This window comes from Encephalitozoon romaleae, chromosome IX, assembly GCF_000280035.1.
Source record: "Encephalitozoon romaleae SJ-2008 chromosome IX, partial sequence".
In the NCBI taxonomy this organism is placed as follows: Eukaryota; Fungi; Microsporidia; family Unikaryonidae; genus Encephalitozoon; species Encephalitozoon romaleae.
The window spans coordinates 53,114-68,563 of NW_008806272.1; the positions used below are offsets into that span (position 1 = coordinate 53,114).

At 41.3% G+C, this 15,450-nt stretch overlaps 15 protein-coding genes across 15 annotated transcripts; 6 read left to right on the forward strand and 9 right to left on the reverse strand.

Annotated features, from left to right (window-relative positions):
- Positions 1 to 68: 68 nt before the first annotated feature.
- EROM_091070 (histone deacetylase) lies at positions 69 to 1,100 on the forward strand (the record flags this gene model as incomplete). Its single annotated transcript, XM_009266945.1, has 1 exon — positions 69 to 1,100. One exon carries the CDS (start codon positions 69 to 71, stop codon positions 1,098 to 1,100), a length of 1,032 nt encoding a protein of 343 aa, XP_009265220.1.
- Positions 1,101 to 1,164: 64 nt separating this feature from the next.
- EROM_091080 (small RNA-binding pol III transcript stabilizing-like protein) lies at positions 1,165 to 2,055 on the forward strand (the record flags this gene model as incomplete). The annotated part of the gene is made up of 1 exon (XM_009266946.1): positions 1,165 to 2,055. One exon carries the CDS (start codon positions 1,165 to 1,167, stop codon positions 2,053 to 2,055), a length of 891 nt encoding a protein of 296 aa, XP_009265221.1.
- A 64-nt stretch (positions 2,056 to 2,119) lies between these two features.
- Positions 2,120 to 2,572, forward strand: EROM_091090 (putative peptidase; the record flags this gene model as incomplete). Its single annotated transcript, XM_009266947.1, has 1 exon — positions 2,120 to 2,572. The coding sequence occupies one exon, from the start codon at positions 2,120 to 2,122 to the stop codon at positions 2,570 to 2,572; it is 453 nt and encodes a 150-aa protein (XP_009265222.1).
- A 1-nt stretch (position 2,573) lies between these two features.
- Positions 2,574 to 3,707, reverse strand: EROM_091100 (splicing factor; the record flags this gene model as incomplete). Its single annotated transcript, XM_009266948.1, has 1 exon — positions 2,574 to 3,707. One exon carries the CDS (start codon positions 3,705 to 3,707, stop codon positions 2,574 to 2,576), a length of 1,134 nt encoding a protein of 377 aa, XP_009265223.1.
- Positions 3,708 to 3,775: 68 nt separating this feature from the next.
- EROM_091110 (putative integral membrane metal-bindingprotein) lies at positions 3,776 to 4,402 on the reverse strand (the record flags this gene model as incomplete). The annotated part of the gene is made up of 1 exon (XM_009266949.1): positions 3,776 to 4,402. The coding sequence occupies one exon, from the start codon at positions 4,400 to 4,402 to the stop codon at positions 3,776 to 3,778; it is 627 nt and encodes a 208-aa protein (XP_009265224.1).
- A 42-nt stretch (positions 4,403 to 4,444) lies between these two features.
- Positions 4,445 to 5,128, reverse strand: EROM_091120 (proteasome subunit beta type-7; the record flags this gene model as incomplete). Its single annotated transcript, XM_009266950.1, has 1 exon — positions 4,445 to 5,128. One exon carries the CDS (start codon positions 5,126 to 5,128, stop codon positions 4,445 to 4,447), a length of 684 nt encoding a protein of 227 aa, XP_009265225.1.
- Positions 5,129 to 5,228: 100 nt separating this feature from the next.
- On the forward strand, positions 5,229 to 6,026 carry EROM_091130 (hypothetical protein; the record flags this gene model as incomplete). The annotated part of the gene is made up of 1 exon (XM_009266951.1): positions 5,229 to 6,026. One exon carries the CDS (start codon positions 5,229 to 5,231, stop codon positions 6,024 to 6,026), a length of 798 nt encoding a protein of 265 aa, XP_009265226.1.
- Positions 6,027 to 6,063: 37 nt separating this feature from the next.
- On the reverse strand, positions 6,064 to 7,011 carry EROM_091140 (putative divalent heavy-metal cationtransporter; the record flags this gene model as incomplete). The annotated part of the gene is made up of 1 exon (XM_009266952.1): positions 6,064 to 7,011. The coding sequence occupies one exon, from the start codon at positions 7,009 to 7,011 to the stop codon at positions 6,064 to 6,066; it is 948 nt and encodes a 315-aa protein (XP_009265227.1).
- Positions 7,012 to 7,049: 38 nt separating this feature from the next.
- EROM_091150 (hypothetical protein) lies at positions 7,050 to 7,340 on the reverse strand (the record flags this gene model as incomplete). The annotated part of the gene is made up of 1 exon (XM_009266953.1): positions 7,050 to 7,340. The coding sequence occupies one exon, from the start codon at positions 7,338 to 7,340 to the stop codon at positions 7,050 to 7,052; it is 291 nt and encodes a 96-aa protein (XP_009265228.1).
- Positions 7,341 to 7,473: 133 nt separating this feature from the next.
- On the forward strand, positions 7,474 to 9,444 carry EROM_091160 (5-3 exoribonuclease; the record flags this gene model as incomplete). The annotated part of the gene is made up of 1 exon (XM_009266954.1): positions 7,474 to 9,444. One exon carries the CDS (start codon positions 7,474 to 7,476, stop codon positions 9,442 to 9,444), a length of 1,971 nt encoding a protein of 656 aa, XP_009265229.1.
- Positions 9,445 to 9,464: 20 nt separating this feature from the next.
- Positions 9,465 to 10,742, reverse strand: EROM_091170 (DNA polymerase delta regulatory subunit B; the record flags this gene model as incomplete). The annotated part of the gene is made up of 1 exon (XM_009266955.1): positions 9,465 to 10,742. The coding sequence occupies one exon, from the start codon at positions 10,740 to 10,742 to the stop codon at positions 9,465 to 9,467; it is 1,278 nt and encodes a 425-aa protein (XP_009265230.1).
- An 85-nt stretch (positions 10,743 to 10,827) lies between these two features.
- EROM_091180 (hypothetical protein) lies at positions 10,828 to 11,691 on the reverse strand (the record flags this gene model as incomplete). The annotated part of the gene is made up of 1 exon (XM_009266956.1): positions 10,828 to 11,691. One exon carries the CDS (start codon positions 11,689 to 11,691, stop codon positions 10,828 to 10,830), a length of 864 nt encoding a protein of 287 aa, XP_009265231.1.
- Positions 11,692 to 11,751: 60 nt separating this feature from the next.
- EROM_091190 (hypothetical protein) lies at positions 11,752 to 12,822 on the reverse strand (the record flags this gene model as incomplete). The annotated part of the gene is made up of 1 exon (XM_009266957.1): positions 11,752 to 12,822. One exon carries the CDS (start codon positions 12,820 to 12,822, stop codon positions 11,752 to 11,754), a length of 1,071 nt encoding a protein of 356 aa, XP_009265232.1.
- Positions 12,823 to 12,949: 127 nt separating this feature from the next.
- Positions 12,950 to 13,519, reverse strand: EROM_091200 (hypothetical protein; the record flags this gene model as incomplete). Its single annotated transcript, XM_009266958.1, has 1 exon — positions 12,950 to 13,519. The coding sequence occupies one exon, from the start codon at positions 13,517 to 13,519 to the stop codon at positions 12,950 to 12,952; it is 570 nt and encodes a 189-aa protein (XP_009265233.1).
- Positions 13,520 to 13,909: 390 nt separating this feature from the next.
- On the forward strand, positions 13,910 to 15,427 carry EROM_091210 (FusA-like translation elongation factor; the record flags this gene model as incomplete). The annotated part of the gene is made up of 1 exon (XM_009266959.1): positions 13,910 to 15,427. The coding sequence occupies one exon, from the start codon at positions 13,910 to 13,912 to the stop codon at positions 15,425 to 15,427; it is 1,518 nt and encodes a 505-aa protein (XP_009265234.1).
- Between the last annotated feature and the right edge of the window lie 23 nt (positions 15,428 to 15,450).

Sequence of the window (15,450 nt, forward strand, 5' to 3'; positions counted from 1 at the left end):
TTCTGTTAGGGCTCCCATAGAATGTTTTCATTGCAAGAAGAAGTTTTGGCTGGTGCCCCCTGGAAAGAATGGCCATTGCATACGTGTTCGATGAGGAGGTGGGGCTATTTCACTATGGGCCTCGGCATCCCATGAAGCCATTTAGAACAGTGGTTACACACTCTTTGGTGAAATCCTTTGGGCTTGACAGGAAAATGACGATAGTTAAACCAGCAACAGCTTCCTTAACGTATCATACAAAAGAGTATCTAGAGAATCTTGGGAAGATTGAAACACCAGACTGCCCCGACATCATTGGGCTTTCTAGATTCTGCGAGCTGTATGGAAGTGCATCCATAAACTCTGCGATGATTCTCTCAGAAGGGAAGTATAATACTGTGATCAACTGGAGTGGCGGACTTCACCATGCACATAAAAACGTTCCCAGCGGATTCTGCCATGTAAATGACATTGTTATGGCAATTCTAGAGCTTCTCAAAACATATCGGAGGGTGATGTATATAGATATAGATGTTCACCACGGGGATGGTGTTGAGGAGGCGTTTCTGGAAAGTGACAGGGTTCTGACTCTCTCTTTACACAAATATGGAGACGGCTTTTTTCCTGAGACTGGGACTCTCATCACAACAGGGCACAAAGCCGTGAATGTTCCACTTCTATCTGGAATTGACGACCCAAGCTACAAATACATTTTTGAGCCGATCGTGGAGTCTTGCGTCAAGAAGTTTTCGCCCGATGCAATTGTTTTACAGTGTGGCGCAGACTCTTTGGGAGAAGATAGGCTAGGATGCTTTAATCTCTCAATAGAGGGCCATGCATCGTGTGTTCGGTTTGTTAATTCTCTTGGGATTCCTTTGCTTTGTCTTGGAGGTGGAGGATATACCCTGACAAATGTTGCAAGATGCTGGGCATATGAAACCGCTGTGTTGTGTGGAGAAGACCCTATCATCGACATTCCCAGAGAGAACCCGTTCTATACATACTTCAGCCCTACATATACTATTAATCCTGTGTTCAAAAGAAAGTATGCCAACAAGAATGATAGAGAGTACTTAGACATGATTATGAGCTTTATACTTGATAAAGTAGATAAGTTTTAAGGAGGCCTTAAGCACAACCTCCTTGCTCAGGCCGATTTTGGAGAATAAATTTTTTGGCCCATTGATGGCAAGTGAGAAGCTCGAGAAGATCAGATCCCAGGTTGAGTTTTACTTCAGTGATGCAAACTTCCGAGTCGACAAGTTTCTTAGGGAACAGTCTTTGGTGAACGATGGATATATTCCCATAAAGACGATTGTCTCGTTTAACAGGCTTAGGAGCCTTGAAGCAACGGTTGAGGATGTCAAGGAAGCACTTAAGGATAGTAAGGTAGTTGAGGTTAAGGATGAGATGGTAAAGAAGATTGAGACTGAGGAGTATCTATCATATGTCATGGAAAAGGACATAAGCAAAAGGGTGATCTACATCGATGGGTTTCCCAAGGATATGATGCTTGAAGATGTAAAGGATACACTATCTCCATTTATCACACCGGTCCTGATTAGGATGAGAAGGGACAAGGGGAAGAACTTTAGCGGAAGTATATTCGCAGAGATGAAGTCTGAGGAGGAAGCCCAAAAGGCTCTGTCTGAGAAGATTCCTGCAAAGAAACAAAGTGATGACGAGGAGAAGGCTAAGAAGCAGAAGAGTGAAGAGAAGTATCTTGTGATAATGACGAAGGAAGAATATCTCAAGGAGAAGGAGAAGATGTCTGCAGAAAAGAAAGAAAAGGAGGCGAGGGAAGCTCTTGAGAAAGAGTTTGTACCAAAGTTATTTAGATACGAGTCTGACAGCGATCTTGACATCAAGGCAGTAAAGAGTTTGGTTAAGAACAGTGCCTTTGTGGATACTAAGGAGAAAGTGGTAAGGATGAAGCATGCAGAAGATTTCAAAGAAAAAAAGTTCGAGAATGAAGGAAGAAGTTTGACGCTTATTAAGATGGAGGAGGGTGAAGCTCTTGAGTATTGTAAGAATATCAAGGTTACACCCAAGAAGCCAAAGTCCGCTAAAAAATAAAGGGAATTTATTACAATTTCATTTCTCACAACTGATTTTTATTAGTGATTGTTTACTTGAACCCATGGAGAAGCACAATGTTATACTAAGGGTTTATCCTCTTGGAGACGAGACAATGAGGAGGTTCGTTGCCTCTTCGCTAGGAAGGAAGGAAGTTCAGATATGGCACACATCAATTGAGGTCTATGGGATGGAATACTTCTTTCAAAATGGAATAACGAAGGCGCTTCCTGGGTTTACCATCCATGGAACCCCTGTAAAGACCCATGATCTTGGGACTACAGACATTCCTGAGATTGTGTTTGAAGACTTTCTTCTTTCCATAGCAGACGATTTTGCTCCCCATAAGTACCACCTGCTCAGAAACAATTGCAATAACTTCACAAACACAGTGGCATTGTATCTAGTTGAGAAGCCCATCCCAGAATACATCCTTGAACTCCAGAATACAGCATTAGAGTCAGAGGCCGTGTCATCTATAGTTGATTTGTTCTTCGGGGCACCTGAGCAAATATAATCTATATCTCCCCCTCCTCTTTTTCCTCACCGATTGATTCAAAGTACTTGTCCATTGCTCTTTTATCTACCGGGCTGATCTCCTTGGCACCTTCCTTTTCATATCTCCTCAATCTATTTTCCAGATCATTGATAAATTCAAAGTATATCTCCTTAGGGCTCTCCGAACTTCCTAAAAGATTCAAAAACGGCTCCGAATCCTTGAATAAATGAAATGCATTCTTGAACTTCATTTTGTAATATATCAGCCCCTCGTTATACATTTTACCCAAGAGCCTCTTAAACTCTTCCTTATGATAGCAGATGTTTTGAATAATCTCCATCTTCTTTTTTTTTATATTTGACAGGAACTCTGACTCCAGCCTGCGGAAATATCGAATAAATGAGAACAGGACAGCCTTTCTATCAAATGATTCTACTTCCTTCATCTTAAGAACATCTTCTATAGAGCTATGAAGATCAATCCCAAGACCTTTGAATATCTTTTCAAGTCTCCTTGCAGTTGTGCCTCCCATATGCCTCTCGACATACACTTCGTAGCACCCAAACTTGTCTTCAATCTTTAAATAGTATGGATGCTTTGAAAACACATTGTTAAATCCAAAGAAGTCCGAAACATTAACGTCAATCTTACAAACCTCATCCACATAATACTTCTGCCTTCTAGCTTCTTCTTCTCTGGCATCTTTCTCCTTGTCCTCAAAATATTTCCTCATCAGCCATTCTCGGGTATTTACTTCCATTGCTCTGAATATAGGCTCGGTAGATAACTTATAGAATGCATCCTTCATGTTTTCTACACTATATTGCTCCAACAGTCTATGTAGCAAGTATCTCGATGTCTCTTTGTCTGTTATCTTCATCCTTATTCCTATCCCTCTTATCAATGCCTTCTCTCCTTTCCTTTCCAAGGGTCTTTTCCATCTGCTTTCCCCAGTAATGGTGTTGTGATAGAAAGTCTTTCCTTGCTTACTTCTGCATTCAATCCATGGATCCACCTCAAACTCTTCATCTGAGCTCTTTAGTATGTCCGGCTTGGTGAAGCTGCTCTTCCTTGTTCTCCTATTGTAGTAATATGTCCTGTTGTCCGGTGCAACAAGTATCTCGTAGTCAAGCCTTGATTCAACAGCCCTCATTTCTGCCAGGGTTGCCCATACTATCAAAAAGTCCACCTTCAAACACTTCTCTTCTCATTAAGAATACATTATTTATTGTTGTTCCTATTCTTTGGCCTGGTGTTCAATTCGTTGCAGTTGTAGCAATAGAACTCATTGAGATCATACTCGTTTGGATGAACCAGTCCATTGTGATGGTTGCACTTTTTGCAAATCAATGCATACATCGTACTTGGATCATCCCCCAGGACAACATCGGTGATACTATCCATCATTCCCCTCCTTCTTTGCTTGATACTTCCAAAGTAATGTCTCCTCATCGACTCACTCTCGTACTTGTCAATAACCTTCCTTGTGGCTTCGAAAGACTCCTCCTTTTTCAGAAGAGCAATCTGCTCCTTCTGTCTTTCTTTCAAGGTCTCAAGACCGGATTCTAGTCTTCGGATTCTCATCTCATATAGGTAAACTAAAAGACATCTCACCACGTAACATCCAAAAGCACTACCCAATCCAAATAGTATTATACTTTGGCCATCTAAATATGAATACATCATAGAGAGGACAATAGCCACAAACGATCCCACCAATGACTTCGTTCGAATACCATCCAGAGAAGCAGACAACTTCTTTCCTGCCTTTTCTTTCTTGCTTATCTCCTCCTCAAGCCTTACAAGACTCTCTCGGAGTGGAACATTCTTTGAGAGCACATTCCCCATCAGAGGGGTATTCCCTAACACTTTGAACTAACAAACTGAATTTTAATATTCTTCCACAATGTCAAACACCTCTTCTTTCTTGATCCTAATGGAGTCTAGTGGGTAAACCAGAGTGTCCGTGCTTTCGGAAACACCAATCCTCTTGTAGTTCCTAAGAAACTCAACTCCAGAATAATCAATCACACAAACATCGATGTTAGATCCAGAGTATAGGTCGTTGAGAACCCCTGCCTTCACAGCATCACATGCAAGCTCGATGGCTTCGCCCTTGTCCATTAGTCTGTACTTGCCTTCGAGCATTGCTATGGCTGCAAGAGATCCAGACCCCAGGGATGTAAATAATACAGGACTCGACGATCCATGAGGGTGAATATCATACAAATGGCACCCTTCATCATCTATCCCCCCAACTATCAATGCTGCACCTATCCCTCCTCCATACCTATGCAGATGATGCGTACATACTTTTTTGAAGTGAGACACAAGTGGAGAGCGGAAGTATTTGTTTTCAAACAGTCGGAGCTCCTTGGATGCCATCCTTGTTACTCTCTCGGCATCTGCAGCAGTCCCTGCTCCACAACACATGATTTTATCTGTAATTCGATGGATCTTCACACAGTTCCTGTCGGAAACAACAGGCCGTTGCGTCGACCTTGTATCTGCTGCAAGTATGACCCCAGTCTTGTATTTCATTCCTACAATTGTTGTTCCTGTCTTTACTATCATCCGGGGTTGCCCATCCCCAATATTAATCAGGCTTTTTCTATCCTCCGCCAAACAATAGGAATCTGCATCCAAATATTAAAATAGACTTCCGTCAATATCCATGGTCCTTGGCTCCATAGCTATACAATTCATACATGTGGTTCTTGCAGCCATGATTCTTTCACTAGACTTCCTATTCTTGTTATTCACAATCCAAAGGTCTCTGTACTTTTTTGGCAAGAGCATGAAGAGAAGGCCAGAGAGCATGAGAGTCAGATTGATGTCTGGATGCAGAAGTGAGCTTTATCTGATAGATTGTATGTCTTGCACAGACCTCATATATCTTCCTGGAAACTTTGTGGCCATAGAAGAGCATATAGAGTTCTGTAAGTACCTATCAAAGATGCTTGAATGCAATGTGATTTCCATGGTATATAGAGGAATAGCAGGAAATTGCTGTTCCCCATCCGAAAGAGGAATAATCGAGGATCTATCACCAATTTCTCAGTGGATATCAAGAAGAAGCACTCGGAAGGTTGTGCTGGGATTTTCCATAGGATCAGCTGTAGGAGTTCGTCTCGCAGAGAAATGTCATGTTGATGCTCTTGTCCTAGTGAACCCATTTATTTCATTAAGGGAAGTGGTAAGTAACATTCTGTTTGGCAGAGTTCTAAAGCATTTTATAGTGGATGAATGGAATAATGTGAGTAGAATGAAAGAAATCAATGCACCTGTTTACTTTGTTGTTTCTTCCAATGACGAGATAGTTCCTCCATCACATACAGATGAGCTTATCAAGAAAACAAGACTTCCAAGAATGATTGTGATTCCCGGTGCAGATCATAATGAGCCTATGCGAAACTTTGCAACACACCTATACCCAGTGATAGGAGAGATTCTGAAAGAAAAGAATCATTAAGTGAATGAAGAATGTGGGGTTTATTACCTATTTGCAACTAATGAGGGTGAGAGCAATGAATTACTACAGCACTAGACAGGTAACCTATCAACAAAGTAAGTATCCCATGAATCCTGCTTACCTTTGGGTGATTGAACATCGGGGGAATCATCTCAATAGATACCATGAACATTATGCTTCCTAGAGCAAGCCCTTTGAAGATGTTTTTGATGGTATGGCCAAAGAATCCAGGAGCAGATCCTATCATAATCCCGATAGGCGTGAGAGATGAATAAAACAAAGCAAGAATTAATCCTGTGGAGAAATTAAATCCAGAAGTGAATAAAGGAACACCAAGAGCAAAGGACTCCAGAACCTTATGGAGGATAAGGCCCATCTCCAAAGAGCCGATCTTATCGATAGAATTGAATGCCAAACCTTCAAAGAATGAATGAATGGAAATACCAAGTATGTATATAAATACCTGTGTTCTTGAGGATGTGTTTTTTATAGCTCCACTGGGGTCACAGCATCCTAGTCTTTCTGCTTCTTTTCCTGAGGCCGGAGTGTCCAGAGCCTTTTCACCAGGCTTTGGTACATGATTATTTCCTCGGGTACTTATTCTGCGATGGGGGTCGTTCCCATGACATTCAGTATCGTGGGTGTGCTTCTTTTTTTCTTCTTCTTCACAGTGTTTATGCTTCAGAACAATAGTATCAATGGCTAAGAGGAATATGAAGGAAAGGCCAGCAGTGAAGAATCCCAGCATAGGAGACTCATGGGTGTGATGGCCATGGTTATGTCCTTTGTGTTCATGGCAATCAGAGACCATGTGGGGACTCAATTCTAGAAGCTGAACGCCAAGAAGAAATCCAGCAGTCAAAAGAGTCAAAAAAGGGAACACTTTCCTAACCACTTTAAGAGATGTTATTATCTTTGGACTCAGACAAACAAGTAACGACGACGAAAATATTATTACTGCAAACAATATCACTTGTATGTTCATTTTCTAAGGGTGTCGAAATATTTGGTATTGAATCCAGCCTAATGAGTCTTTGTTATTTCCTCAACTATAGAGACTTCGTCCCTTATCTCCAGCTTCAGCACACTCCTAAGATTCTCCACGATGGCATTGTTTCCATCTAGAACGGCGTCCGCTATATTGCTATATACGTTCCTCTTATCTACTCCTAGCCCTTCGATATATCCAAGAAACACAGAGAGTATATCTGTATTGTTCCCAAGCATGTTAAGAGACAAGAAGTACCCTTTGTCTTTCATTCTGAAGTGCTTCTCCCTCATCCTGGCCTTCTTTATGTCTTCCATGTGTTTCATGTACTCTTTTTCGATCAAAGCCCTTTCTTCTCTGTCAAACGGCACCATCTAATAAGAAGGGCCTCCGTAGGTTAGACGGCGCTTTACATTCGCATAAGGCCAGATATAAAAATAAAAAAATGGCGATACTTCCATGGGTGTTCCCTCACTATTCAGATGGCTACAACTTTCCCACAAGGTGGCAATACATAGCATTTTGGAAAATCCATCTGTAGACTGCCTGTACTTGGACTTCAATGCAATAATTCACACATGCATCAAGCCCGGGCTAGAGTCTGAGGAGGAAATTGAGAGGGACTTGCACAAAACAGTAGGAGACTTCATCGATTATATTCTTCTTAAGGCACGGCCTAGAAAGCTGTTATACATAGCTATTGATGGAGTGGCTCCTCGGGCAAAGCTAAGTCATCAGAGAGCTCGTAGGTACAAATCGGCTCTAGGGAAGAAAGAAGGGAGTTCTGTCAAGTCTATTTCCAAAACAGAATTTGCTCCACAATCGGAAAAAGAGAGGAAAGAAGAGGGTAGAGATGAGGAGTTCACTGGGGAGAGCTCCTTGTATGATAAATTCATTGTAGAGGATATTTCCGAGTCATCTTCTCTTGCTGTGGATGTGGAAACCGAGAATTTTGATTTGAACTGCATTACTCCTGGAACACCTTTTATGGAAAGACTGCATAATGTCCTTATTTCTTATATCCAGTATAAGCTCAGCAATGATCCAGGAGTCTCACACCTAAAGATAATCTATTCTAGCTACCTTGTTCCGGGAGAAGGAGAGCAAAAGATCATGAGCTTTATAAGGAGTCAGGAATCGGTTGCGAGGAATGACGTCCACATGATATACTCCCCAGATGGAGACCTTATGTTCCTCGGACTTTCTTTGCATAGGAGTAAGGTCTTGATAATGAGGGATTACTTCAGTCCGAATAAGGCACGCATGAAGAAGACCTGTGCAAAATGTAAGAGATCTGGGCATTCAGATGAGGAGTGCGGGGTGTTCACAAACTACCACTTTGTATATGTTAACATCTCTGAGCTTAGAATAAGACTTATCAGGGAATTCAGGAGATACACGACCCAAAGGTTCAATGAAGAGAGAATCCTAAACGACTGGATATTTCTTTGCTTTCTTCTCGGAAACGACTTTGTACCACCCACACCATGCCTAGACATAAGGTTCCACTCCATTGAGACTATTACAGAGATCATGGCCAAGAACTTCTCTGTAACGAAATCGTACATTACATGCAGTTCAACCATAAACTTCCAAGCTCTAAAGAACTTCTGTACGATTCTTGCAGCCAAGGAAGACGGGTTGTACCATCGAAAGTCCCAGTCCTTAGATAAATTTAGAGAGGGGCTGAAAGATGTACCTAACATTACCTATGAAAAGATTCCAATTCATACTAAGACAGGGAAAATCCAGTATTACGCATCAAAGCTGAATGCAAACACGGAGTCTGACATCAAGAATGTGTGTTATGAGTATATCAAAGGGCTCTACTGGGTATATTCATACTACATCCTTGGATCTACAGGATGGGATTGGTATTACCCGTATCATTTTGCACCTCTTGCAGTGGACTTGTCCAAGATTTCCATAAGTGAGATCCGCATCAATCCAGGCCTTCCCTTAAGGCCTCTTGAACAGCTTCTGGCCGTTCTCCCTCCCATGAGTAAAGGTATGGTTCCTAAGGTTCTCCAGCCTATATTTAATGATTATAAGGACTGCTACCCGGAGGATGTAAAGACTGACATGTTTGACAAGGTCTATCTGTGGCAGGAAGTTGTTCTTCTCCCATTCGTAGACTTTCGGAGCATTTTATCTGAAAACGCCTCAAGGTTTAACTCTCTTGGATATGAAGACCTGAGCAGAAACCTAAGAAGTTTAGACTTGCTCTTCACCGTTGATAAGAAGTCTAGTGAGGTAATATTGAATATGTATTCTGAGCTAAAGCCAACCTGCTCTATAAAAGGCCCTGGATACTCTGGAAATATCTCGCCTTATTCATTTGCCAGTTTCCCTGGTGACACACTTGAATACAATGGCACCAGATTTGTTAACAAAACTATCGTTGGTTTCATAGACCCTAAGAAGAATTAAATATCTCTTGCCTAGTTCTTTTAATCAAAATCCTTGTCGTCAAACCTCACAACCTCCAGAATCCTGGTTTCCATGTCTAGAACAACCACCTCATGCCTCTCAGAAAATCGAGGAATTGTGAAGAACAGTGTTGTACCATTCTCAGATTGCCCCTCAAGAAATTCATCTGTATCGCCTACACAGAGGTAATCCACTTGTCCTGTAACAACAAATGGATCTTTTCCTGAGAATGGTACAGATTGGATAGTATCTGGAGCAGTTGGGCAGACATGACCAGCTTTCATTAATACTTCCAACGCCCTTATGATGTTTCCCTCATTACTCATACTTCTTGGTGCGGCTTCGTTTATCTTCTCCATGTCTAGGTGCATCTTGTATTCAAAATTATTTCCTTGGACATTTTCTAAGTCTTGAGGAAGGTATTTCAGAAGATCCTCAACCACAAACCTTGTTGTGATCAATACCTTCCTACCATCTACTTCCAAATGGCAAGGATTTGTGTTTGCCCCCACAGGGAGTGTAAACAGCTTTGGATGGACAGGAGACAAAGGTAGGACCCTGGATCCAAAATCTCTTATGTTTGGGATAAGATTAATCCTCCCTCCAGCATATTTCAAAACACTATCTAGCAAAGAAAGCATCTGCTTGCTAACCTCTTTGGACTCAGCAAAGAAGTTTCCGATCATGATGTATTCTTTCACTCCAGTCATCCGAAGATAGTCAATTATTACCATCATTCTTTCTCTGTTCTTGTTCTCATTGCTTATAGAAGGCCCACTTATAAAACAGACTCTTTGCCTAGAGTTCAGATTTCTTGAGATATACGGAAAGCTTTGAGGATGAGAGAACGGAAATAGGATATCCTCGGCAAGAAACTTTGTCCTTTCTGTCATCGCCCCTGCTACTCCAATACACATCCCAGTACTTATCACAAAGTTTCTTTGGTATATCCAAGAGATATCCAGAAACTCAACTTCTACTCTCCCGCTTCCATCTTCCAAGAAATACTTTATCTCTTGGGAGTAGTATGTTTTTGCCTCCATCTCCTTGATCTTCTTGGACTTCCTGTTGATTTTGTCAAATATCGTGGGCTTTAGATCGCTGGCTATGAATAGGGTTCCAATTATCACACATCTTCTGTTTCCAGGCTCTTCCTCAATGCCAAGAATAGAGTCTAGTATTGGTCCTGCATTCAAGGCCTTTGCAGACTTTATGATATATGGCCTTAGTTCCGCAAGCCTTGCATCATATGTTCTGTTGAACTGGTGCTCGTAATTCACTAAAGATAGGTCGTCCATTCTAGGATCAGGGGCTTTAAAGACATCCCCCACTATGAAAAGTAAATAGTTTATTGATAGAACGATGATAAAGGTCCTAAGGGGATTACCTTCGGAAATGAATATAGAATTCATGGATACCATCTCCTACCTTCTCTAGTATCGGCAGGTCAAAAGGGAAAAAATATAAACAGTCATGGTCATAACTCGAAAACATTTTGCATTCATAACCAAACAGATCGCAAAACATCTCAACAACGTTTCTATTCATATACCTCGCTATCCCAGAGTCAAAGATCTGATCTATAACATCTTTTGCTGCCATAAAAATCTCTCTTCTAAAACAGGAAATGTACAAAAGACACTGGCATGCTGAAACATATAGGATCGAAGAAGATCTGCTAAGAGACCTGATATATGATAAATAATCTCGAACGTACCCAGATTTCACCCCCTCATCTATTCTGCATCTCACAATTAAGGACGATAGATAGGGGAGGTACACAGTTGGGTTTTTGTAGGTTAGTTTGAATAGGAACCCAAAGACAGCTTGTGGATTCCGGCAGCAAAGCCTGAAGAGAAGAAATTGTATGTTCCGAGTCTTTGAAAGCAATGAAACCTCGAAAGCTTTGAGCACTTCGTCGATCTTGAAGTCATGGATAGCATCAGACAGATTCTCGTATGCAAACAGAAACATCTTAATCTTCTCTCTGAGGTTTGCATGGCTCCCTTCTATAGGCGTGTCATAATCAGATATAACCTCTTCCCATTCTTCCTGAGTCAGTATTCCATGCATTACACTTATGTAAGCATCAAGATTCGTGAGCTCTTTAACAAGACTTAGAAGAGTGGGCCTCGTCAGGGCTCTGTCGCGTGCATAGAGCACCATTCTATCCGCAACTGCTAGATCAATAGGTGTCTTCTTCAAGCTTTCTAGGAATTCTAGTCTTTCTTTATAAGTTAACGCCATGGGGATCAAATTTTTTGTTCTTTAATGCAAGGGCCCCACTAAAGAATGGGTTGTAACAATTTAGTGGGTGTTGGCTTCAAAACCATCTTCTTCTCCAGCTGAGGATCGTTTTGTGCTATGCTCTCTCTCAACCTCCTTGTAATATTTCTTATGCTCTTCAAGATTGATGAGAGCCTGGTTGTACAGAAATCTAAAATCCTCAAATACCAGAGAAAATGAATCAGCTAGAGGAATCGATATTTTCTCCATAAGACTAATATCCTCGTATATATCCCTAAGTGTTCTATTGTAGTCGTCATCATCATACACCTCTGACCAGAATGCGATCGAGTTCTTGTTGAAAATTCTATAGTCCTTATAGCATGAGCTCAAATCTGCCAACTTTACAATCATTTTCAGCTCTATCTCAGAGATCTCCCCCTTAATGCCATTCCTGACCTTCCTACACAAGTCTCCCCTCCTCTTCTCAAAATACTTGTCCTCAAATACATCGATTATTTCTTTGTTCAGCCGTAAGTCTGTTGCAAAGATCATCCTCTTGATGAAGTCCATTCTTCTCTCTAACTCTGCATCGTCTAGATTTGCAAACAGCTCATCCCTATATCTGACAATCCCTTTTCTACATATGGCTGCATGTATCATTTCGAAGGACATTGCCTCAGGATTTCCATACATTTTAGATAGCCTTGCGATCTTCTTTCTGTTTCTTTCCCCAGGATGCCCTACATCGTGCAGACTCAATGCTATCACCAGACACATTTTATCCAGTATTGGCAAGCAGGATACATTCTCCAACCTTCGAAGAATAAAGTCTCCAAAGCATAATGTGTTTATCAGGTGATCGAGATTGTGGTACCTCTGGGGAAGCACATGGAGAAAAGAAAATGAAAAAAACAACCTCAGTGCTTCCGGATTTACTCCAAGAAGATTGAATCTGGAATCCCGGACAAGAGTTCCCATGACGGCATCTATCCCATCGGCAAGCGATATGCCTTCTAAATGAAAGAACTTGTATGAGGACATGCTCAACCGAAGGTCTCCCACCGGCTTGGAGCAGAAATTCTTTTTACTTTCAACAGCCCTTGCTATCACGTCACACATATCTTTAGGTACTTCTTCGCTTTGGTCCATTATAGTTGGTCTTCTTCCAAGGGTCGCCACTTGAGTATTTCTTTGATCCTACAATTTTTGACACTAATTTTTCTTTAATTTAATATCAAAAAATTTATCCGTTAGTGAGGGTTTATCTCAGGTAATATCATATAGCAGAAAAGTTAAAGTTCTCTTTTTCGCCTTCAACAACAGAAATCCCCAGGCTGTTTTTGAATGCTTGGGTTACAATGATATAGTGTGGCGATTCCAGATCTACCCTTAAAGATATGTTTTTCGTTATGAGATTGAAGACCCTTTCCTTCATGTCTGCATGGCACAACCTTCCCTCATACACTATCTTGTAACTCTTGCTTTCATCGAGCCCCCTAACACTCTCCAGGATCTTTTCTTCATCAAACTGGAAGAAGTTATCTAGTGGAACTACCCTATACACATACTCAAATCTCGTCTTTGAGGCCCTGAGTTTGTAGAACAATGAGAGAGATGTCTCAGCGCTTCTATTCTCCAAGAACAGGATGCATCTATAGCTGTCATGCTTTGCAAACTTTGTGGAGCTCTTGTACTCTTCTATTTCCTCTTCAAGAATCTGTCGGATACTTCTTCCCCTCACATCTTTTGTTGGGGGTTCTACCAGCCCTTGCAACCTCCCAATCACTTCCCTCAGCCCTTTGGGCTCCTTGTTCAGTCTGCAGGAAACAAAGAAGCCGGTTCTCATGGGGTGATGAATGATATCTCTTACAACCCTGAAGATTGGATGGAGGAAGATGAAATGGACGTTGAGATCATAGAGCATCATCCTGAACTTCTTGGAAGCCGTGAAAGCCTGTATAAAAAAAAGGCACCGCTTGCAAATGTTGAGGAGAAAGATCTACATTACTTTAATTTCATAGGTCGGAATGAATGTAGAAAAGCTGTTGTAGGGTTATTTGGATTTGGAGGAGCAGGAAAGACATCTCTGATCAAGCTATTGGGAGGTAAAAGTGTTATAAAAGGGACTGGGCCATTCCTCATTACAGAAACCCCGTATGAGATGGAAAGAGGGTGCACAATCCATGTCCATCCGACTGTTGCTTTTATCCAAAGGGAAAGCGGAGCCTCATGCATAATGACGCTCCTGGATACTCCAGGGCATTCCGATCTAATACATGAGACTACTAAGGCGATTGAATGTATTGATATTGCAGTTGTAGTCCTTGATATTTGCTGCGACTTATCTCTTCAATACGAGGTGGTTTTTAATGCCATTGCGGCCAGTAAGAAGCCACTGATCATAGTACTCAATAAGACTGATTTAATTGGAAGAGATTTTGCAAGCTTCATTAAAAAGAAGATAGAACACCTCAGAAGTATTGTAGAAGAAAAAATGTGTCCCCGAGGATGGTTTGCTGTATCCTCCAAGTACGGGAGTCTTAGCAGAATAAAAGCAGATGTGTATGAATCAAACGAAAAGTCCGAGGATGTTCTTAACGAGTTGATAGAAGAAATATTTTGCCTAGAGCCAACGAAACATAACTATAATGATGAGGAAAGGTTCGGAGGATTTTTGTGGGCAGGAGGAACTATATTGTTTGGTCTTGTGCCAAAGGCTGATTTCAATGCAGGGTCCACAATTAAGGTGTATGGAACCGACCTGGCTGCTGAGAAACTCTACATTCCATTTCCAGGATGCCTTGTAGAAACCAGGGCCGTCAAGGCAAACATCGGGGTGCTGGTAAAGTTCCAAGAGGGCCTTCTACAGAAAATTGAACTTCCTAACAACCAAAAGGTTTTAGGACATACGATCAAGAAAGTTTTGGAGGACAAAGGATTGATGTGCACCGACTCCGAGCTTCTTGAAGTAGTGGATCCTGTGATTAGAGTCCAAGTGAGCCCTAGTGACGAGGATATCTTTTTGAGGGAGGTTTGGAAGCTAAGACTAATATATCCAGGCTTGAAGATTGGCAAAAAGAGTCTGTGTGGAAACGGAGAGCTGCTTATGGATGCTGTACTGTATGATTTGAGGAACAAGCTGAATGTTGAATTTCAAGTTTTGAGTGTTTCTTCAAATCTCAAGGAAATATTCAAGGATTCATTCAGAGAAGTAGTGGAGACAGGAAAAGGACTGTTAACAGTTGAAGGAGGGGTAACCAGAGACATCGATGAAGACCATAAATTTTCTGGGTACATAGAGAAGCAGATATTGAGTAAAGGCCCACTGATCAAAGAACCTTTTTCTCATTCATATCTGGCTATATCTCCCGAGCCTTTGGAGTTAGACTTTGAATGCTTTAGGAAGATAGAAGATTCTATAGTCAAACATGTTACAATTCTGGAACCTCTTTATCTAGTCGAAATAGTGTATACTTCTGAGGCGGAAGATTTAGTCAATGAAATGATCAAATCTTCTTTTGGCGAAGTGATTCGTCAGAAGTCTTTTCCTTTTAGTATGCTGAAAAGCATATTATGCTATATTCCTGTCCCAGAGTCTTTTGGATTTGAGACAGATCTCAGAGTTTATTCCTGCTCGAAGGCTGACTGCATAAAGATTCCATTGTATTGGCGCCCAGTATCTGACAAAAGTAGGGCAGCCAGCCTGACCAGGTTCATGAGAAAAACTAAAAGATTTGAATTACATGGTAATTGAAGCCACAAAATCCTTTATTAATG